Genomic DNA, 22,535 nt, shown 5'->3' on the forward strand with positions numbered 1-22,535 from the left:
GTTTCACTCTGTGTCTGACCTTGGGAGTGTGTGATGGGACGGTGAGGAGGGAGATTCACTCTCTGACCCGGGAGTGTGTGATGGGACGGTGTGGAGGGAGTTTCACTCGGTGTCTGACCCTGGGAGTGTGTGATGGGATAGTGCGGAGGGAGTTTCACTCGGTGTCTGACCGCGGGAGTGTGTGATGGGACACTAGAGAGAGTTTCACTCTGTGTCTGACCCCGGGAGTGTGTGATGGGACGGTGAGGAGGGAGATTCACTCTCTGACCCGGGAGTGTGTGATGGGACGGTGTGGAGGGAGATTCACTCTGTGTCTGACCCCTCAGGTGTGGAGAAGCAGCAGTTTGTGGTGAGCGGTGAAGAGGATGTGCCATGTGTGGGCAGTGTCTACAAGCAGCAGATGGTACTGGGTGACGTGGTGGCGCGGCCCGTGTTGGATTGCCTGGTCCACGTGTCTCAGCTGTACGGGGAGCCTGTACTCACCTACCAGTGCCTGCCCTACGTCGCCTACCTGGTAAGCACACTCCAGGCCTCATCCCGATCCTGCAATGGGGTGGGGGCGTTTGGTCTGGCTCCTTCTGGCAGAAGTGACCAGGGAGAATGGTGGGTTTGGAGGGCCCGGTCACGTGAATTTGGCCTGTTGTCCCCTCCCTCTCTCATTTATATTTCTGGTCGAAGGACTCACCAGTCCCTGCACCCAGAAAATTGGTGATGGGGAGCAGGAATGTGTGCATTTGGGTGGCAGGATACCATTGAGATGCAGCCCAGGCCCTTCAGCCCAACTGATCTGTACTGACCACCCAGTCGCACTGATCCCATGGAGTCAGACTGAGGAAGGGGTGGTCTTGTCACGGGCTGAGGCTGCAATGTCCTCTCTGCTGCAGAGGGAGGGAGGGCAGCTGAGGGACATGACGCATGGTACGTGCTGGGGGATGGAAACCATGGAAACGAGCCGGGAGCCGACCGATGGGATGAACCTATGATGGGATGGGATGGGGTCCCGGATTGTGTGACCGTCCCTGAGCCAGCAGAGTGGACACAGAGCTAAGGTCGGTGTGGAGGGAATGGTACTGGCTGCACTCTGACCCCGTAGGTTGTGTCCCACAGGTTGCCCCTAGCAACAGCCGGCGGCTGAACAGTCGGAAGGAGGCAGGGCTGTTGGCAGCAGTGGTCCTGATGCATAAGATCATTGTCTACCTATCGGACACCACGCTGATGGACATCTTGCCCAAGATTAACCAGGACCTGCTGCTACCTGTGCTGGACCTGCTCATCTCGCCCCTTGCCAGGTGAGTCCGGCCTGGCCCCACCCCTTCGCCAGGTGAGTGCGGCCTGGCCCCACCCCTTCGCCAGGTGAGCCCGGCTGGCCCCACCCCTTCGCCAGGTGAGCCCGGCCTGGCCCCACCCCTTCGCCAGGTGAGCCCGGCCTGGCCCCACCCCTTCGCCAGGTGAGCCCGGCCTGGCCCCACCCCTTCGCCAGGTGAGCCCGGCCTGGCCCCACCCCTTCGCCAGGTGAGGGTCTTGCATGTGGGTCACTGTCTCTGTGTGGGTGGTGGGTTTTGTGTACGGGTCACTGTCTCTGTGTGGGTGGTGGGTTTTGTGTAGGGGTCACTGTCTCTGTGTGGGTGGTGGGTTTTGTGTAGGGGTCACTGTCTCTGTGTGGGTGGTGGAGACTATGTATGGGTCACTGTCTCTGTGTAGGTGGTGGGTTTTGTGTAGGGGTCACTGTCTCTGTGTGGGTGGTGGAGACTGTGTACCGGTCACTGTCTCTGTGTGGGTGGTGGGTTTTGTGTACCGGTCACTGTCTCTGTGTGGGTGGTGGGTTTTGTGTACGGGTCACTGTCTCTGTGTGGGTGGTGGGTTTTGTGTAGGGGTCACTGTCTCTGTGTGGGTGGTGGAGACTGTGTACCGGTCACTGTCTCTGTGTGGGTGGTGGGTTTTGTGTAGGGGTCACTGTCTCTGTGTGGGTGGTGGAGACTGTGTACCGGTCACTGTCTCTGTGTGGGTGGTGGAGACTGTGTAGGGGTCACTGTCTCTGTTGGGTGGTGGGTTTTGTGTACGGGTCACTGTCTCTGTGTGGGTGGTGGGTTTTGTGTAGGGGTCACTGTCTCTGTGTGGGTGGTGGTTTTTGTGTACGGGTCACTGTCTCTGTGTGGGTGGTGGGTTTTGTGTAGGGGTCACTGTCTCTGTGTGGGTGGTGGAGACTGTGTACAGGTCACTGTCTCTGTGTGGGTGGTGGGTTTTGTGTAGGGGTCACTGTCTCTGTGTGGGTGGTGGGTTTTGTGTAGGGGTCACTGTCTCTGTGTGGGTGGTGGAGACTGTGTACCGGTCACTGTCTCTGTGTGGGTGGTGGGTTTTGTGTACCGGTCACTGTCTCTGTGTGGGTGGTGGGTTTTGTGTACGGGTCACTGTCTCTGTGTGGGTGGTGGGTTTTGTGTAGGGGTCACTGTCTCTGTGTGGGTGGTGGAGACTGTGTACCGGTCACTGTCTCTGTGTGGGTGGTGGGTTTTGTGTAGGGGTCACTGTCTCTGTGTGGGTGGTGGAGACTGTGTACCGGTCACTGTCTCTGTGTGGGTGGTGGAGACTGTGTAGGGGTCACTGTCTCTGTTGGGTGGTGGGTTTTGTGTACGGGTCACTGTCTCTGTGTGGGTGGTGGGTTTTGTGTAGGGGTCACTGTCTCTGTGTGGGTGGTGGTTTTTGTGTACGGGTCACTGTCTCTGTGTGGGTGGTGGGTTTTGTGTAGGGGTCACTGTCTCTGTGTGGGTGGTGGAGACTGTGTACAGGTCACTGTCTCTGTGTGGGTGGTGGGTTTTGTGTAGGGGTCACTGTCTCTGTGTGGGTGGTGGGTTTTGTGTACGGGTCACTGTCTCTGTGTGGGTGGTGGGTTTTGTGTGCGGGTCACTGTCTCTGTGTGGGTGGTGGAGACTGTGTATGGGTCACTGTCTCTGTGTGGGTGGTGGATTTTGTGTATGGGTCACTGTCTCTGTGGGTGGTGGGTTTTGTGTACGGGTCACTGTCTCTGTGTGGGTGGTGGGTTTTGTGTACCGGTCACTGTCTCTGTGTGGGTGGTGGGTTTTGTGTACGGGTCACTGTCTCTGTGTGGGTGGTGGAGACTGTGTACGGGTCACTGTCTCTGTGTGGGTGGTGGGTTTTGTGTAGGGGTCACTGTCTCTGTGTGGGTGGTGGGTTTTGTGTACGGGTCACTGTCTCTGTGTGGGTGGTGGAGACTGTGTATGGGTCACTGTCTCTGTGTGGGTGGTGGGTTTTGTGTAGGGGTCACTGTCTCTGTGTGGGTGGTGGGTTTTGTGTAGGGGTCACTGTCTCTGTGTGGGTGGTGGTTTTTGTGTACGGGTCACTGTCTCTGTGTGGGTGGTGGGTTTTGTGTAGGGGTCACTGTCTCTGTGTGGGTGGTGGTTTTTGTGTAGGGGTCACTGTCTCGGTGTGGGTGGTGGGTTTTGTGTACGGGTCACTGTCTCTGTGTGGGTGGTGGAGACTGTGTACGGGTCACTGTCTCTGTGTGGGTGGTGGGTTTTGTGTACGGGTCACTGTCTCTGTGTGGGTGGTGGGTTTTGTGTAGGGGTCACTGTCTCTGTGTGGGTGGTGGTTTTTGTGTACGGGTCACTGTCTCTGTGTGGGTGGTGGGTTTTGTGTAGGGGTCACTTTCTCTGTGTGGGTGGTGGAGACTGTGTACAGGTCACTGTCTCTGTGTGGGTGGTGGGTTTTGTGTAGGGGTCACTGTCTCTGTGTGGGTGGTGGGTTTTGTGTACGGGTCACTGTCTCTGTGTGGGTGGTGGGTTTTGTGTGCGGGTCACTGTCTCTGTGTGGGTGGTGGAGACTGTGTATGGGTCACTGTCTCTGTGTGGGTGGTGGATTTTGTGTATGGGTCACTGTCTCTGTGGGTGGTGGGTTTTGTGTACGGGTCACTGTCTCTGTGTGGGTGGTGGGTTTTGTGTACCGGTCACTGTCTCTGTGTGGGTGGTGGGTTTTGTGTACGGGTCACTGTCTCTGTGTGGGTGGTGGAGACTGTGTACGGGTCACTGTCTCTGTGTGGGTGGTGGGTTTTGTGTAGGGGTCACTGTCTCTGTGTGGGTGGTGGGTTTTGTGTACGGGTCACTGTCTCTGTGTGGGTGGTGGAGACTGTGTATGGGTCACTGTCTCTGTGTGGGTGGTGGGTTTTGTGTAGGGGTCTCTGTGTGGGTGGTGGGTTTTGTGTAGGGGTCACTGTCTCTGTGTGGGTGGTGGTTTTTGTGTACGGGTCACTGTCTCTGTGTGGGTGGTGGGTTTTGTGTAGGGGTCACTGTCTCTGTGTGGGTGGTGGTTTTTGTGTAGGGGTCACTGTCTCGGTGTGGGTGGTGGGTTTTGTGTACGGGTCACTGTCTCTGTGTGGGTGGTGGAGACTGTGTACGGGTTACTGTCTCTGTGTGGGTGGTGGGTTTTGTGTACGGGTCACTGTCTCTGTGTGGGTGGTGGAGACTGTGTACGGGTCACTGTCTCTGTGTGGGTGGTGGGTTTTGTGTACGGGTCACTGTCTCTGTGTGGGTGGTGGGTTTTGTGTACGGGTCACTGTCTCTGTGTGGGTGGTGGGTTTTGTGTAGGGGTCACTGTCTCTGTGTGGGTGGTGGGTTTTGTGTACGGGTCACTGTCTCTGTGTGGGTGATGGGTTTTGTGTAGGGGTCACTGTCTCTGTGTGGGTGGTGGGTTTTGTGTAGGGGTCACTGTCTCTGTGTGGGTGGTGGGTTTTGTGTAGGGGTCACTGTCTCTGTGTGGGTGGTGGGTTTTGTGTACGGGTCACTGTCTCTGTGTGGGTGGTGGAGACTGTGTATGGGTCACTGTCTCTGTGTGGGTGGTGGGTTTTGTGTACGGGTCACTGTCTCTGTGTGGGTGGTGGGTTTTGTGTAGGGGTCACTGTCTCTGTGTGGGTGGTGGTTTTTGTGTACGGGTCACTGTCTCTGTGTGGGTGGTGGGTTTTGTGTAGGGGTCACTGTCTCTGTGTGGGTGGTGGTTTTTGTGTAGGGGTCACTGTCTCGGTGTGGGTGGTGGGTTTTGTGTACGGGTCACTGTCTCTGTGTGGGTGGTGGAGACTGTGGACGGGTCACTGTCTCTGTGTGGGTGGTGGGTTTTGTGTACGGGTCACTGTCTCTGTGTGGGTGGTGGAGACTGTGTACGGGTCACTGTCTCTGTGTGGGTGGTGGGTTTTGTGTACGGGTCACTGTCTCTGTGTGGGTGGTGGGTTTTGTGTACGGGTCACTGTCTCTGTGTGGGTGGTGGGTTTTGTGTAGGGGTCACTGTCTCTGTGTGGGTGGTGGATTTTGTGTAGGGGTCACTGTCTCTGTGTGGGTGGTGGGTTTTGTGTAGGGGTCACTGTCTCTGTGTGGGTGGTGGGTTTTGTGTACGGGTCACTGTCTCTGTGTGGGTGGTGGGTTTTGTGTAGGGGTCACTGTCTCTGTGTGGGTGGTGGGTTTTGTGTACGGGTCACTGTCTCTGTGTGGGTGGTGGAGACTGTGTACGGGTCACTGTCTCTGTGTGGGTGGTGGGATTTGTGTACGGGTCACTGTCTCTGTGTGGGTGGTGGAGACTGTGTACGGGTCACTGTCTCTGTGTGGGTGGTGGGTTTTGTGTAGGGGTCACTGTCTCTGTGTGGGTGGTGGAGACTGTGTACGGGTCACTGTCTCTGTGTGGGTGGTGGGTTTTGTGTAGGGGTCACTGTCTCTGTGTGGGTGGTGGAGACTGTGTACCGGTCACTGTCTCTGTGTGGGTGATGGGTTTTGTGTAGGGGTCACTGTCTCTGTGTGGGTGGTGGGTTTTGTGTAGGGGTCACTGTCTCTGTGTGGGTGGTGGGTTTTGTGTACCGGTCACTGTCTCTGTGTGGGTGGTGGGTTTTGTGTACGGGTCACTGTCTCTGTGTGGGTGATGGGTTTTGTGTACGGGTCACTGTCTCTGTGTGGGTGGTGGAGACTGTGTACGGGTCACTGTCTCTGTGTGGGTGGTGGGTTTTGTGTACGGGACACTGTCTCTGTGTGGGTGGTGGGTTTTGTGTACGGGACACTCTCTGTGTGGGTGGTGGGTTTTGTGTACGGGTCACTGTCTCTGTGTGGGTGGTGGGTTTTGTGTACGGGACACTGTCTCTGTGTGGGTGGTGGGTTTTGTGTAGGGGTCACTGTCTCTGTGTGGGTGGTGGGTTTTGTGTAGGGGTCACTGTCTCTGTGTGGGTGGTGGAGACTGTGTATGGGTCACTGTCTCTGTGTGGGTGGTGGGTTTTGTGTAGGGGTCACTGTCTCTGTGTGGATGGTGGAGACTGTGTACGGGTCACTGTCTCTGTGTGGGTGGTGGGTTTTGTGTACGGGTCACTGTCTCTGTGTGGGTGGTGGAGTCTGTGTACGGGTCACTGTCTCTGTGTGGGTGGTGGAGACTGTGTATGGGTCACTGTCTCTGTGTGGGTGGTGGGTTTTGTGTACCGGTCACTGTCTCTGTGTGGGTGGTGCAGACTGTGTACCGGTCACTGTCTCTGTGTGGGTGGTGGAGACTGTGTACGGGTCACTGTCTCTGTGTGGGTGGTGGGTTTTGTGTACGGGTCACTGTCTCTGTGTGGGTGGTGGGTTTTGTGTAGGGGTCACTGTCTCTGTGTGGGTGGTGGGTTTTGTGTACGGGTCATTGTCTCTGTGTGGGTGGTGGGTTTTATGTACGGGTCACTGTGTCTGTGTGGGTGGTGGGTTTTGTGTAGGGGTCACTGTCTCTGTGTGGGTGGTGGGTTTTGTGTACGGGTCATTGTCTCTGTGTGGGTGGTGGGTTTTATGTACCGGTCACTGTCTCTGTGTGGGTGGTGGGTTTTGTGTACGGGTCACTGTCTCTGTGTGGGTGGACGGACTATCCTGGGCTCTGGCTGTGTTGCTGACGGTACGAGTGTCTCAGTTTCCCAGGTGGGGCACAGACTCGCTCGGTGTTGGGGGTGAAGACCCTCGGGCTACTTGCTCTGGTGTGCCTGCGCATTGGCCAGGAGATGGTGATGCAGCACATGACCGAGATGTTGGGCAGATTCTTACAGGGATTCTCCGTTGTGCCTGAGCTGCGGGAGAAGGTGAGTGCAGGGGAAGGGGGCAAGGCGAGGCAGGACTGGGGGCAAGGAGCTCCAGTTTGACAGTCCCACTCAGTCACACCCTTAGGGAGGGTCACACTGTGGGGGGGTGGTACTGAGGGAGGGTCGCACTGTGGGGGGGGTGGTACTGAGGGGGGGTCGCACTGTGGGAGAGGTGGTACTGAGGGGGGGGTCACACTGTGGGAGGGGTGGTACTGAGGGAGGGTCACACTGTGGGGGGGATGGTACTGAGGGGGGTCACACTGTGGGGGGGTGGTACTGAGGGAGGGTCACACTGTGGGGGGGTGGTACTGAGGGGGGGTCACACTGTGGGGGTGTACTGAGGGAGGGTCACACTGTGGGGGGGTGATACTGAGGGGGGGTCGCACTGTGGGAGGGGTGGTACTAAGAGTGACTCACACGGTGGGAGCTCTCTCTCCTTTGAAGTTGAAAATTTTATGGCAGTATCACCAAAGGACAGTTTTGGACACTGCCAGAAGATTTTGGGAGTGTGGAATATCAGCTCGGCAGTGGACTGAAACGGTTTATTTGTCTGGAACAACTGTTTGGTGTCTCTGGGCGCTGAGCAGTGGGTACAGCTGGCGGATTGTCAAATTTTTGAGTCTGACTTTGCCGGGAGCAGGGACGGATGTATTCCATTTGTGACAGCGGAAAAGTACCTTCATTCACAGCTGCAAGGATGGCGCTGAACTTCTTAACACTGCACAGACCTCTCCTATCCACTGCTTGGTCCTGTCTTGTCTCTGAACTGTTTTTGTTTCTTTTTGACTGTTTTCTGGTTTTCCACTGGGTGTAGGCTGGGCAGTATCCTAGCAGTGGTGTTCAACTTTTGAATTCAAACTGCGAAGTGATGGTAAAGTGGAGCTCTCAGATATCTGCGCCAGAGTCACATGCAGAGGCTGCAGGCTTGGGAGTTGCAGCCCACAAAGAGGACCATACATTTAAATTACTGACTTTAAAGAATCCTTTGCAGTTTACTGTGCCTCCTTCACTCGGTAGGAATGCCCCCATAAAAGCCGTGGTGGAGAATGTTGGATGCCTTGAGGGCATTTGTTGCATCAGCAGTTTTGAATGGGAAGACTATTTTCAGTCTGGGGTTAAGGGTGGGGAGGGTTTTCATGCAGGTGGAGCCGGTGTTGGCCCTCGTGCAGATGGTAATACTCTCAGACGTCCACCCCCATATCCCTGACAAGACCTTCTTTCCCTACCTGCGATCCATTGGCAAGGTGCGTTCGAAAATAACCCCAATACTGTACAGGGCACCTCCGCGGGGATATGAGAATCTGTTCATTCCAGCGCCGACTGCTTATGCAGCTGGAGAGGGGTGGGGATGGCAAGGGCGGCTTTGGGTTCATTTTGAGGGGCATTTTCACACTGTCCCGTGGGCTAGGGCTGCCCAATGTGCCATGCCTGGAAGGAGTTCGGGACATTGGGAAGAAGGAGCAGGCTATTTTGTTGAACTGACCCGGAGAGTCCCGTGGCTCCGGAAATCCAGCAAGACCCTGATGAAGTCGGGGGAGGGATATGATGCCGGAGACTGGGGACACCTCTGAAATGGAGATCAGCGTTCCTCAGCATTTCTGCTGCCCGAAATGGCGGAGGGTCGTGTCCCCGGAGTCCGGAAATCAGGGGCTGCAAGAGGAGCGGTAAAGGCCGTCTGCGCGGAGTATGTCACCGCGGAGCCGGAGGATAGCCTTGGCATACAGAGGCCCTGTGCTGGGGTGGCATCTCCTGAGATGCGCCCTCGCAGCTGGTGAGCGGCGCCACTGCAGAGGGACGGTGTGGGGAGGCAGGCTTCCCTCAGCTGAGTGTACACTCGGAGCACGTATTCCCCGGGGAGAGGCAAAGTCCTGGAGAACGTGGATCGCCTGTGGGTACAGCGTCACCGGTCCGATTAGTTTCCCAGATTGTTGCCTCAGTCGAGGCTAAGTGCCCTGCTGAGGGGCATCTTGTCCACAAGGGGAACCACATAGCCTGGGATCACCATCCTGAGCAGCTGATCACAGGGACTGTGTCCCAGGACGTAAGGAAGTTGGGGACTCTCCTCGTGCTGGTTCCAAGGAGGGTGACAAAGGTGTGGAGATGGGCACAGCCCAGCAGGCTCGTGCTCTGGCTGTGGGACGGGTCCTGGATCCAGAGGTGGCGGGTGCTCCCTCTGTCATTGGTCCTGGGGATGGGGTAGTGCCCGTGGAAGACCAGAAGGTGTTTCGAAAGCTGAAAGGTCTGAAGGTGGATCAGTCACCTGGATCAGGTTGTCTACATACCGTGGTTCTGAATGACGTGGCTCAAGAGAATCTGGAGGCATTAGCAATGATTTTTTTACATGAATCATGAGGTTCTAGAATGGTTCTCGACTGGAAAATTGCACGTCACTCCACTCTTCAAGAAGAGAGGGGAGCAGAAGAAAGGAAATCATAGGCCAGTTAGCCTGACTTCAGTGGTTGGAAAGATGTTAGAGTCCATTACTTAGGATGAGGTTTTGGGGTATTTGGAGGCACATGATAAAATGAGCCAAAGTCAGCATGGTTTCCTCAAGGGAATATCTTGCTTGACAAATCTGTTGGAATTCTTTGACAAAATAACAGGCCAGATAGACGGTGGATGTTGTTCATTTGGATTTTCAGAAGGCCTTTGATGTGCCACACATGAGGCTGCTTAACATGATACGAGCCCATGGTATAAGAGGGAAGATACTTGCATAGATAGAGCATTGGCTGATTGTCAGGAGGCAAAAAGTGGGAATGAAAGGAGCCTTTTCTGTTTGGCTGCTGGTGACTACTGGTGTTCCGCAGGGGTCGATGTTAGGACTACTTCCTTTCACGTTATATGTCATGATTTGGATGAAGGAATTGTTGGCTTAGTGGCCAAGTTTGCAGGTGATATGAAAATAGGTGGAGGGGCAGGTAGTCCTGAGGATGTAGAGAGGCTACAGAAGGACTTAGACAGATTAGGAGAATGGGCAAAGAAATAGCAGATGGAATACAGTGTTGGGAAGTGTATGGTGATGCACTTTTGCGGGTGGAATGAAGGTGTGGACTATTTTCCAAATGGGGAGAAAATTTAAAAATCTGAGGTGCAGAAGGACATGGGAATCCTTGTGCAAGAATCTTAAAGGTTAACTTGCAGGTTGAGTCGGTGGTAAGGAAGGCAAATGCAAATTTAGCATTCATTTCAAGAGGACTAGAATACAAAAGCAAGGATGTGATGCTGAGGCTTTATAAAGCATTGGTCAGACTGTACTTGGATCATTGTGAGCAAATTTAGGTCCCTATCGAAGAGAAGATATGCTGGGATTGGAGAAGGTACAGAAGAGGTTGACGAGAATGATTCTGGGAAAGAAAGGGTTAACCTATGAGGAGCATAGGATGGCTCTGTCCCTGTACTCACTGGAGTTTAGAAGGATGAGGGGGATCTCATGAAAGACCTGGATAGAGTGGGTGTGGAGAGGATGTTTCCTGTACTGGGGGAGCTCAGGACCAGGGGGCTCAGCCTCAGAATAGAGGGACGTCCATTTAGAACAGAGATGTAGAGAAGCTTCTTTAGCCAGAGGCTGGTGAATCTGTGGAATTCATTGCCACGGACGGCTGTGGAGGTCAAGTCATTGGGTATATTTAAGGTGGAGCTTGGTAGGTTCTTTATTTTTAAGGATGTTGAAGATTACAGAGAGAGGGCACGAATATAGAGTTGGCAGGGATAATAAATCAGCCATGATGGAATGGCAGAGCTGACTTGATGGGCCAAATGCCCTCATTCAGCTCCTATGTTAAATGGTCCATGGAACATTACAGCACAGTTCAGGCCCTTCAGCCCACAATCTTGTGCTGACTTTTTAACTTACTCCAAGACCGATCTAACCCTTCCCTCCCAAATAGCCCTTCTTTTTTCCATCATCCATGGTCCTATCTAAGAGTCTCTTAAATGCCCCTATATTCCACCACCCCTGGCAACATGTTCTACGCACCCTCCGCTGTCTGTGTAAAAATCCTACCTCCGACACCTCCCCCTATACTTAGCTCCAACGCCTTAAAATGATGTCCCCTGGTATTAGACATTTCTGTCCTGGGGGGAAAAATCTCTGGCTGTCCACTCGATCTACGCCTCTTATCATCTTGTACACCTCCAACAAGTTGCCTCTTATTCTCCTCTCCAAAGAGAAAAACCCTAGCTCGCTCAACCTGTCCTCATAAACCACCCTCTCTAATCCAGGCAGCATCCTGGTGAATCTCCTCTGCACCCTCTCTAATCCAGGCAGCATCCTGGTGAATCTCCTCTGCACCCTCTCCAATCCGGGCAGCATCCTGGTAAATCTCTGCTGGTGACCTTGCTGAGTTTTGTGCTGTTCCCTGCAGCTGGGGCTGAGCGCAGATGCCCAGGACTGGGCAGGAGTGTCCGAGACAGAGCTTGGAGGAGGCTGGGATCTTGCAGCCCTCGAGGAGCTTGAGGAGACGTTCAGCCCGGAGATGGCCTACTCTGCCTACGTCCTCTTCAACTGTCTGATCGGTAGGGTGCTGGGAGAGTCTTGGTTGGAGAGCTGGGGAAGAATGGTTGCAGGATAGGACAGGGTAATGGTGGGCCCCCTCAGTGAGATGCGTGGGGGAGTGGGGGGAGGGATTAAATAAGAGCAAGGGTGTAATGCTGAGAGTTTAGAAGGCATTGATCAGACCCCATTGGGTGTATTGTGGTCAGTTATGGACACCATATGGAAAGGATGAGCTGGCATTTGAGAGTGTCCAGTGGAGGTTCATGGGAATGATTCTAGGAATGAAAAGGTTAAAAGGTGCGTTTCATAACTCTGGACCTGTATTCACTGGAGTTCAGAACAATGAGGGAGATCTCATTGAAACCTATTGGAGATTGAAAGGCCTGGAAAGAGTGGATGTGGAGAGGATGTTTCCTGTAGTGGGAGACTCTAGGACCAGAGGACACAGATAGAGTGGGTGTGGAGAGGATGTTTCCTGTAGTGGGGGAGTCTAGGACCAGAGGACACAGATAGAGTGGGTGTGGAGAGGATGTTTCCTGTAGTGGGGGAGTCTAGGACCAGAGGACACAGATAGAGTGGGTGTGAAGAGGATGTTTCCTGTAGTGGGAGAGTCTAGGACCAGAGGACACAGACTCAGAATATAAGGATGCCCCGTTAGAACAGAGAGGAGGAGGAATTTTCGTAGCCCGAGGGTGGTGAATCTGTGGAATTCATTGCCACAATGGCTGTGGACACCATGTCATTGGGTACATTTAAAGTAGGTGTGAGTGGTCCCTGCCTGCTCCTGGATCAATGTGGCCGGTACTTGTTCTGGGTCAGTGTGGGTTGTACCTGTCCTGTCCTGGGTTTGTGTGGGCGGGATCTGTTGTGTCCTGTTTTCACAGCCTTAGAATAGAGGGATATCCCTTTAGAAAAGAAGTGAGGAAGAATTTCTTTCGCCAGAGGGTGTTGAGTGGGTGGAATTAATTTCCAGAGATGGCGGTGGAGGGGAAGACATTGGTATGTTTAAAGCGGAGTTTGATATGTTCTTGATGAGGCAGGGTTTTTAAAGGGGAGACGGCAGGAGAGTGGGTCGAGAGGGAAAATACATCAACCGTGATGGGATGACAGAGCATCAATGGGCCGATTGGCCTAATTCTGCTCTTATATCCGATGGTAGAGAGCAGGGTGAGAGGGTCATGTTGGATTGGGTGGCAGGCTGGGGAAGGGAAGATTGAAGTATTGGGGGGGGGAGAGGAGTCTGTGTTCCCACTGGGTGGGGTCAAGTGGGTGTTGGGTTGGAAGGATTGGGCAGTGTTGTGGCATGGAGGTGGTCTTACCCCTGAACTAGCCCTGCCCTTTGCTCTACTGCAGGAGACAGCCCCTCCCAGCAGCCGCGGTGGGATGATGGGTGGGTGCGGGCCCTTGCCACCCGCTACCAGGAGGAGGTCAGCACCTGCCCCACCCCACCCTCGCCGGACGCCAGCCAGTCCCCTTTGTGGTGGGGTGCGGGAGCTGAAGACGGGCAGAGCGGCATCTTCGGCAGCGGCGTTGTGGGCAACCGGATTGAGGTGGCGTGGGGTTCCGCGGGCTGGCGGGGAGCAGGGGTGGCTTCGGGGTCACGAGCGGCCCCTCCCCACGAGCCTGGCGGCCTGAAACAGGAGCTGGTTCGGAGCGGCCGCTGGCTGGACGGCAACTGGCTGGCGCACTGGCAATACGAGGTGGGCCGGGCGCACCAAGACCACTGCTGCCACTTCCATCAGATCCCCCTGCAGTGTTTCCGCGGTCACACCAGTGCCGTTCGTGCTCTCTGCCCCCTCCCCGCTGAAGACTTCTTCCTGAGCGCTGGTCGCGACCGGACCGTGCGCCTGTGGCCCCTCTACAACCGGGGGGATGGGAACGACGCCGTGGGCCCCCGCCTCACCTATGCCCAGCACCGCCGCCCCGTCTTCGCAACACAACATCTGGACACCCTACAGCAAGTGGCCAGCTGTGATGGAACCATCCACATCTGGGACCCTTTCACAGGTGAGACCCCCATCTGGGGAGGGGGTGGGGGGTAGGGTAATTGGACTATCCACATCTGAGACCATTTCACAGGTGAGACTCCTGGCCTGGGGAGGGGGGTCAGGCAGGAGCAGGCCTTTCAGACCAATCTCTGTTCTTTTGCCCCATGTTCCTCGATGTCACCCCCCCGCCCCAGAACCCCCAGAGTCTCTTTGACACCGTGTTATGCTGGATTTCGGGCTGTAGTAGACAGCATGAAAGGCTGTCATGGCTTGCAGAGGGATCTAGACCAGCTGGAAAAATGGACAGAAAAATGGCAAATGGAACTTAATGCAGACAAATGTGAAGTGTTGCACTTCTGTAGGGCCAACCAGGGTAGGTCTTACACAGTGAATGGTAGGGCACTGAGGAGTGCGGTAGAACAAAGAGATTTGAGAATACAGATCCGTAATTTGTTGAAAGTGGAGTCAGAGGTAGATAGGTTCATAAAGAAAGCTTTTGGTACATTGGCCTTCATAAATCAATGTATTGAGTACAAGAGTTGGGATGTTCTTTTGAAATTGTATAAGACGTTGGTGAGGCCCAATTTGGAATATATTGTGCCGTCTTGGTCACCTACCTACAGGAAAGATATGAATAAGATTGAAAGAGTGCAGAGAAAATAGAAAAGGATGTTACCAGTCTGGAGGAACTGAATTAAAAGGGAAGATTGAATAGGTTGGGACTTCATAAAAGATTGAGGGGAGATTTGATAGAGGTACACAAAATTATGAGGGGTATAGACAGGGTAAATGCAAGCAGGTTTTTTTCCACTCAGGTTGGATGGGACTACAACCAGAGGTCGTGGGTAAGGGTGAAAGGTGAAAAGTTTGGGGGAACATGACGAGAAACTTCTTCACTCAGAGGGTCATGCCAGCTCAAGGGGTGGTGGCGAGCTCGAGTTCAATGTTTAAGCAAAGTTTGGATAGGTATAGAGGGCTTGGGTCCTGGTGCAGATCAATGGGACGAGGCAGTTTAAATGCTTTTGGCATGGACTAGATGGGCCAAAGGGCCTGTTTCTGTGCTGTACTTCACTTTGACTCTACCTGTAGAGTGAAGTGAAGAAAAGAGGTCCCCACAGCCTGAAAGGGCTTTGTTGTAATGGATGTGCAGAAGGTAGGAGAAGATTCCCACCTTCTCCACGTGGAGAGATTAGCAGTGGAAAGGGTGAGCAGTTACAATTCCCTGGGCATCAACATGTCTAAAGATCTATCCTGGGCCCAACATATCGATGTAGTTAAAAAGGACTCGTGACAGTGTCTGTATTTCATCAGGAATTTGAAGAGACTTGGTATGTCACCAAAGACAGTTGGAAAATTTCTAAAGTGTACAAAAAAGTGACTGGGGTCCCCTTACCTACGCATCCCCTTACCAACCTGAACCCTTCCCTTCAACGTATACCCACTAGTGTCAAACCTGCTCACCCTGGGGGACTGAACCTTGCTGGGGCAGCCCCACCCCGGGAGCTCACGGTGAGGAGACACCTGGTGGGAGCCTTGCGTACCTGCGGGGGGGGGGTAACACCCGTACGGGGGCCACCCAGTGGGCTGGGAGCTATGGGGGGCGGGGTAGGGGGGAGAGTGGTCACCACCCCCACATCTTCCTTTGCTGGGGTGGGGAAGTCACCAGGCCTGCCACCCCACCCCCTGCAGATCGGTGGTCCCACCAATTCCCGATCCAACACCAGTGTCTCCCCCTCCCACCTGGTCCCACAGTAGTTTCCACTCCCCCCCCCAGCTCTGACACTTGTGTTTTCCAGGAAAGTCGATCCGGGTATTCGATGGTTTTGATTCCCGGAATCCGATCACAGCTCTGACAGCCATGCCCTCCCCTCACTGCAGCCTCCTGGTGGGAACGTCAGACTCTGTGCTTCACTTCATCGACCCCCGCAAACCCGGACTGCAGGTAGTACCGAGGGAGGGTCACGCCATGGGAGGGGTGGTACCGAGGGAGGGTCACCCTGTGGGAGGGGTGGTACCGAGGGAGGGTCACACTGTGGGGGTGTGTTCGTGTCCGGCTGTCCTTGGAGAGGGAGCATGCTGTCACGTTGGGTACAGTGGGGAATTTCCGGTAGTGGTGGGCCCCTCAGTATTGACTGTAGTAATCATATCTGAATGTGAATTATTCACTGCCTTATAAATAATGAATGTTTGTACTTTGTGCATTTGTCATGCAAATAAACTTTTATAGTTTTGTTTAAAAAGTGGGTGGGACGGAGGATGCGGGTGGTGTTGGGGATGGTGCATAGGAAGGGGAGGTTGGATGGGGAGGTGGGATGAAGGGGAGGTGGGATGGTGCGTAGGGAGGGGAGGTTGGACGGGGAGGTGGGATGGAGGGGAGGTGGGATGAAGGGGAGGTTGGACGGGGAGGTGGGATGAAGGGGAGGTTGGATGGGGAGGTGGGATGGTGCGTAGGGAGGGGAGGTTGGATGGGGAGGTGGGATGGTGCGTAGGGAGGGGAGGATGTAGGGGGAGGTGGGATGGTGCCTAGGGACGCGAGGTTGGAGGGGGAGGTGGGATGGTGCGTAGGGAGGGGAGGTTGGATGGGGAGGTGGGATGGTGCGTAGGGAGGGGAGGTTGGATGGGGAGGTGGGATGGTGCGTAGGGAGGGGAGGTTGGATGGGGAGGTGAGATGGTGCGAAAGGAGGGGAGGTTGGACGGGGAGGTGGGATGAAGGGGAGGTTGGATGGGGAGGTGGGATGAAGGGGAGGTTGGATGGTGCATAGGGAGGGGAGGTTGGACTTTTTTGGGAATTGTTTCTAGTCTTTTGGAACTCCTTGGCCGGGGAAGGGGTGTGCTGTAGGACATGGTAGACTGATGAGTATGTCGTTCCCTGGCAGCATGAGTTTCGGCTCGGGATGAACGCCAGTGCTGGACTAATCCGCTGTATGTCCGTCAGCCCCAGTGGACGTTCGGTGGCCGTGGGCTTTTCCTCGGGGTACATTTACCTGCTGGACATCAGGACCGGCCTCATCCTGAAGGTGTGGCCAGCCCATGAGAGTGACATACTTCAGCTGAAGGTAGGGGTGGGGTGGGGGTGGCTGGGGTTGTGTTTGAATGATGGACATACTGTCGACTATCTAGTTCCCAACTTCTCAACTTGCCTGGGCACCTTCAGAACCACTAGAGTCCTGGGCCCATCTGTATTTGTTGTAAGTGTGAGCTGATGCATTTAGGAAAGTCAAGCCAGTGTAGGCCTTGTACTTTGAATGGTCAGTGTAATGGAACAGCAAGACCGAACAGTACAAGTGGATAGCTTCTTGAAAGTGGCATCACAGGTAGACAGGGTGGTAAAAAAGATCACGAGACCTTAAGATATAGGAGTGGAATTATGCCATTTGGCCCATCGAGTCTGCTCTGCCACTTCATCATGGCTGATCCATTTTTCCTCTCAGCCCCAGTCTCCTGCCTTCTCCCGGTATCCCTTCATGCCCTGACTAATCAAAAATCTATTAACCTCTGCCATAACTATCCATAAAGACTTGGCCTCCACTATCACATGTGCTAACAAATTCCCAGATTCACCAGTCTCTGGCCAAAGAAATTCCTCCTAATCTCCATTCTGAAAGGATGCCCCTCTATTTTGAGGCTGTGTCCTCTGGTCTTAGACTCTCCCAATACAGGAAACATCCTCTTCACATCCACTCTGTCAAGGCCTTTCACTATTCGATAAGTTTCAATGAGGTCACCCCTCATTCTTCTGAATTCTAGTGACTACAGGCCCAGAGCCATCAAATACTCTTCATGTGACAAGCAGTTCAATCCTTGAATCATTTCTATGAACCTCTTTTGAACCCTCTATAGTTTCAGCACACCTTTTCTAAGCTAAGGGGTCCAAAACTGCTCTTAGTTCTCCAAGTGAGTTCTCTCCAGTGCTTTATAAAGCCGCAACATTAAATCCTTGCTTTTATATTCTAGTCCTCTCAAAATGAATGCTAACATCGAGTTTGCCTTCCTCACCACGGACTCAACCTGCAAATGAACCTTTAGAGAATCCTGCACAGGGTCTCCTCTCTCCCTCTGCACCTCAGTTTTTTTTCTATTTTCTCTTCATTTAGTTAATAGTCTACCTTTTAATTTCCTCTACCAAAGTGCATGATTATACACTCCCGGCATGGTATTCCATCAGCCACTTCTCTGCTTGTTCTCCGAACCTGTCTCAGTCCTTCTGTGGCTTCTCTACTTCCTCAAAACTACCTACCTCTCCACCTATCTTCGTATCATCTGCAAACTTGGCAGCAAAGCCATCAATTCCGTCATTGAAGTCATTGACATATAACATAAAAAGAATTGGTCCCAACACAGACCCCTATGGAACACCACTAGTTACTGCCCCCAATCAGAAAAGGCACCTTTATTCCCACTCTTTGCCTCCTGCCAGTCAGCCACTGCTTTATCCATGCTGGAATCTTCCCTGTCATACCATGGGCTCGTAGCTTGTTAAATAGCCTCACGTGTGGCACCTTGTCAAAGGTCTTCTGAAAATCGAAGTACGCAACTTCAACCGATTCTCCTTTGTCTAGCCTGCTTGTTACTTCTTCAAAGAATTCCAACAAATTTGTCAAGCAAGATATTCTCTTAAAGGAATTATGCTGACTATGGCCTATTTTATCATGTGCCAACAAGTTCGGACATTGTGTTGTAGTTGACAAGTCCTTGGTGAGGCTGCTCTTCCTCATCCCACTCTCCCTCGCCCCTCTCCGCTCTCCCTCGCCCCTCCCCGCTCTCCCTCGCCCCTCCCCGCTCTCCCCCCGCCCCTGCTTTCCCCGCCCCTGCTCTCCCTCCCCCTCCCCGCTCTCCCTCCCCCCCGCCCCGCTCTCCCCCGCCCCGCTCTCCCCCGCCCCGCTCTCCCCCGCCCCGCTCTCCCCCGCCCCGCTCTCCCCCCGCCCCCGCTCTCCCCCCGCCCCCGCTCTCCCCCCCGCCCCCGCTCTCCCCCCCGCCCCCGCTCTCCCCCCCCGCCCCCGCTCTCCCTCCCCCTCCCCGCTCTCCCTCCCCCTCCCCGCTCTCCCTCCCCCTCCCCGCTCTCCCTCCCCCTCCCCGCTCTCCCTCGCCCCTCCCCGCTCTCCCTCCCCGCCCCTGCTTTCCCCGCCCCTGCTTTCCCCGCCCCTGCTTTCCCCGCCCCTGCTTTCCCCGCCCCTGCTTTCCCCGCCCCTGCTTTCCCCGCCCCTGCTTTCCCCGCCCCTGCTTTCCCTCCCCCTCCCCGCTCTCCCTCCCCCTCCCCGCTCTCCCTCCCCCTCCCCGCTCTCCCTCCCCCTCCCCGCTCTCCCTCCCCCTCCCCGCTCTCCCTCCCCCTCCCCGCTCTCCCTCCCCCTCCCCGCTCTCCCTCCCCGCTCTCCCTCCCCTCCCCGCTCTCCCTCCCCCTCCCCGCTCTCCCTCCCCCTCCCCGCTCTCCCTCCCCGCTCTCCCTCCCCGCTCTCCCTCCCCGCTCTCCCTCCCCGCTCTCCCTCCCCGCTCTCCCTCCCCGCTCTCCCTCCCCGCTCTCCCTCCCCGCTCTCCCTCCCCGCTCTCCCTCCCCCTCCCCGCTCTCCCTCCCCCTCCCCGCTCTCCCTCCCCCTCCCCGCTCTCCCTCCCCCTCCCCGCTCTCCCTCCCCCTCCCCGCTCTCCCTCCCCCTCCCCGCTCTCCCTCCCCCTCCCCGCTCTCCCTCCCCGCTCTCCCTCCCCGCTCTCCCTCCCCGCTCTCCCTCCCCGCTCTCCCTCCCCGCTCTCCCTCCCCGCTCTCCCTCCCCGCTCTCCCTCCCCGCTCCCCGCTCTCCCTCCCCCGCTCTCCGCTCTCCCTCTCCCCCTCCCCGCTCTCCCTCCCCCTCCCCGCTCTCCCTCCCCCTCCCCGCTCTCCCTCCCCCTCCCCGCTCCCCTCCCCCTCCCCGCTCTCCCTCCCCCTCCCCGCTCTCCCTCCCCCTCCCCGCTCTCCCTCCCCCTCCCCGCTCTCCCTCCCCCTCCCCTCCCGCTCTCCCTCCCCGCTCTCCCTCCCCCTCTCCCCCCCGCTCTCCCTCCCCCTCCCCGCTCTCCCTCCCCCTCCCCGCTCTCCCTCCCCTCCCCGCTCTCCCCGCTCTCCCTCCCCCTCCCCGCTCTCCCTCTCCCTCCCCGCTCTCCCTCCCCTCCCCCTCCCCGCTCTCCCTCCCTCCCTCCCCGCTCTCCCTCTCCCCTCCCCGCTCTCCATCCCCTCCCCGCTCTCCATCCCCTCCCCGCTCTCCATCCCCTCCCCGCTCTCCCTCCCCCTCCCCGCTCTCCCTCCCCCTCCCCGCTCTCCCTCCCCTCCCCTCCCTCCCCTCCCCTCCCCGCCTCCCCCCCCTCCCCTCCCCTCCCCTCCCCGCTCTCCCTCCCCCTCTCCCCGCTCTCCCTCCCCGCTCCCCTCCCCGCTCCCCGCTCTCCCTCCCCCTCCCCGCTCTCCCTCCCCTCTCCCCGCTCTCCCTCCCCCTCCCCGCTCTCCCTCCCCCTCCCGCTCTCCCTCCCCGCTCTCCCTCCCCGCTCCCCGCTCTCCCTCCCCTCTCCCCGCTCTCCCTCCCCGCTCTCCCTCCCCGCTCTCCCTCTCCCTCCTCCCCGCTCTCCCTCCCCCTCCCCGCTCTCCCTCCCCCTCCCCGCTCTCCCTCCCCCTCCCCGCTCTCCCTCCCCGCTCTCCCTCCCCGCTCTCCCTCCCCGCTCTCCCTCCCCGCTCTCCCTCCCCGCTCTCCCTCCCCGCTCCCCGCTCTCCCTCTCCCCTCCCCGCTCCCCTCCCCTCTCCCTCCCCGCTCTCCCTCCCCGCTCCCCTCCCCGCTCTCCCTCCCCCTCTCCCCGCCCCCTCCCCCTCCCCGCTCTCCCTCCCCGCCCCCTCCCCGCTCTCCCTCCCCCTCCCCGCTCTCGCCTCCCTCCCCGCTCTCCCTCCCCGCTCCCCGCTCTCCCTCCCCCTCCCCGCTCTCCCTCCCCCTCCCCGCTCTCCCTCCCCCCTCCCCGCTCTCCCTCCCCGCTCTCCCTCTCCCCCCCGCTCTCCCTCCCCGCTCTCCCTCCCCCTCTCCCTCCCCGCTCTCCCTCCCCGCTCTCCCGCTCTCCCTCCCCGCTCTCCCTCCCCGCTCTCCCCTCCCCGCTCTCCCCCTCCCCGCTCTCCCTCCCCCTCCCCGCTCTCCCTCCCCGCTCTCCCTCCCCGCTCTCTCCCTCCCCGCTCTCCCCCCCGCTCTCCCTCCCCGCTCTCCCTCCCGCTCCCTCCCCCCCCGCTCTCCCTCCCCGCTCTCCCTCCTCCCTCCCGCTCTCCCTCCCCGCTCTCCCTCCCCCTCCCCGCTCTCCCTCCCCGCTCTCCCTCCCCGCTCTCCCTCCCCGCTCTCCCCGCTCTCCCGCTCTCCCTCCCCGCTCTCCCTCCCCCTCCCCGCTCTCCCCCCCTCCCCGCTCTCCCTCCCCCTCCCCGCTCTCCCTCCCCGCTCTCCCTCCCCCTCTCCCTCCCCGCTCTCCCTCCCCCTCCCCGCTCTCCCTCCCCCTCCCCGCTCTCCCTCCCCTCCCCGCTCTCCCTCCCCGCTCCCCTCCCCGCTCTCCCTCCCCCCCGCTCTCCCTCCCCCTCTCCCGCTCTCCCTCCCCGCTCTCCCTCCCCCTCTCCCCCCCGCTCTCCCTCCCCGCTCTCCCTCCCCGCTCTCCCTCCCCGCTCTCCCTCCCCGCTCTCCCTCCCCGCTCTCCCTCCCCCTCCCCGCTCTCCCTCCCCGCTCTCCCTCCCCCTCCCCGCTCTCCCCCTCCCCGCTCTCCCTCCCCGCTCTCCCTCCCCGCTCTCCCTCCCGCTCTCCCTCCCCGCTCTCCCTCCCCGCTCTCCCTCCCCCTCCCCGCTCCCTCCCCGCTCCCCCTCCCGCTCTCCCTCCCCGCTCTCCCTCCCCTCCCTCCCCGCTCTCCCTCCCCCTCCCCGCTCTCCCTCCCCGCTCTCCCTCCCCGCTCTCCCGCTCCCCTCCCCCTCCCCGCTCTCCCCCCCCCCGCTCTCCCTCCCCGCTCCCCGCTCCCCTCCCCCTCCCCGCTCTCCCTCCCCCTCCCCGCTCTCCCTCCCCCCGCTCTCCCTCCCCGCTCTCCCTCCCCTCTCCCTCCCCGCTCTCCCTCCCCGCTCTCCCTCCCCGCTCTCCCTCCCCCTCTCCCTCCCCGCTCTCCCTCCCCCTCCCCGCTCTCCCTCCCCCTCTCCCTCCCCGCTCTCCCTCCCCGCTCTCCCTCCCCGCTCTCCCTCCCCCTCCCCGCTCTCCCTCCCCGCTCTCCCTCCCCTCCCCGCTCTCCCTCCCCGCTCTCCCTCCCCCTCCCCGCTCTCCCTCCCCCTCCCCGCTCCCCGCTCTCCCCCCTCCCCGCTCTCCCTCCCCGCTCTCCCTCCCCGCTCTCCCTCCCCGCTCTCCCTCCCCGCTCTCCCTCCCCGCTCTCCCTCCCCGCTCTCCCTCCCCGCTCTCCCTCCCCGCTCTCCCTCCCCCTCCCCGCTCTCCCTCCCCCTCCCCGCTCTCCCTCCCCCTCCCCGCTCTCCCTCCCTCGCTCTCCCTCCCCGCTCTCCGCTCTCCCTCCCCGCTCTCCCTCCCCGCTCTCCCTCCCCGCTCTCCCTCCCCGCTCTCCCTCCCCGCTCTCCCTCCCCGCTCTCCCTCCCCCCCGCTCTCCCTCCCCCCCGCTCTCCCTCCCCCCCCGCTCTCCCCCCCCCCCTCCCCGCTCTCCCTCCCCCTCCCCGCTCTCCCTCCCCCTCCCCGCTCTCCCTCCCCCTCCCCGCTCTCCCTCCCCCTCCCCGCTCTCCCTCCCCCTCCCCGCTCTCCCTCCCCCTCTCCCCGCTCTCCCTCCCCCTCCCCGCTCTCCCTCCCCCTCCCCGCTCTCCCTCCCCCTCCCCGCTCTCCCTCCCCCTCCCCGCTCTCCCTCCCCCTCCCCGCTCTCCCTCCCCCTCCCCGCTCTCCCTCCCCGCTCTCCCTCCCCGCTCTCCCTCCCGCTCCCCCGCTCTCCCTCCCCGCTCTCCCTCCCCGCTCTCCCTCCCCGCTCT

The 22,535-nt window shown here is 58.4% G+C and overlaps 1 protein-coding gene across 2 annotated transcripts in view; it reads left to right on the forward strand.

The window, feature by feature from the left end:
• wdr81 (WD repeat domain 81) overlaps positions 1-22,535 on the forward strand; it is a 96,165-nt gene that overhangs the window by 64,878 nt on the left and 8,752 nt on the right. For both annotated transcript variants that reach the window (XM_063031004.1, XM_063031005.1), the window contains exons 4-10: positions 327-514; positions 1,108-1,289; positions 6,910-7,075; positions 11,443-11,593; positions 12,927-13,580; positions 15,358-15,503; positions 16,438-16,617. In XM_063031004.1, the coding sequence (XP_062887074.1) occupies positions 327-514; positions 1,108-1,289; positions 6,910-7,075; positions 11,443-11,593; positions 12,927-13,580; positions 15,358-15,503; positions 16,438-16,617 (1,667 nt within the window). The remainder of the gene's footprint in view (positions 1-326; positions 515-1,107; positions 1,290-6,909; positions 7,076-11,442; positions 11,594-12,926; positions 13,581-15,357; positions 15,504-16,437; positions 16,618-22,535) is intronic.

The sequence above is a fragment of the Mobula hypostoma genome, chromosome 23, assembly GCF_963921235.1.
Source record: "Mobula hypostoma chromosome 23, sMobHyp1.1, whole genome shotgun sequence".
Classification (NCBI taxonomy): domain Eukaryota; kingdom Metazoa; phylum Chordata; class Chondrichthyes; order Myliobatiformes; family Myliobatidae; genus Mobula; species Mobula hypostoma.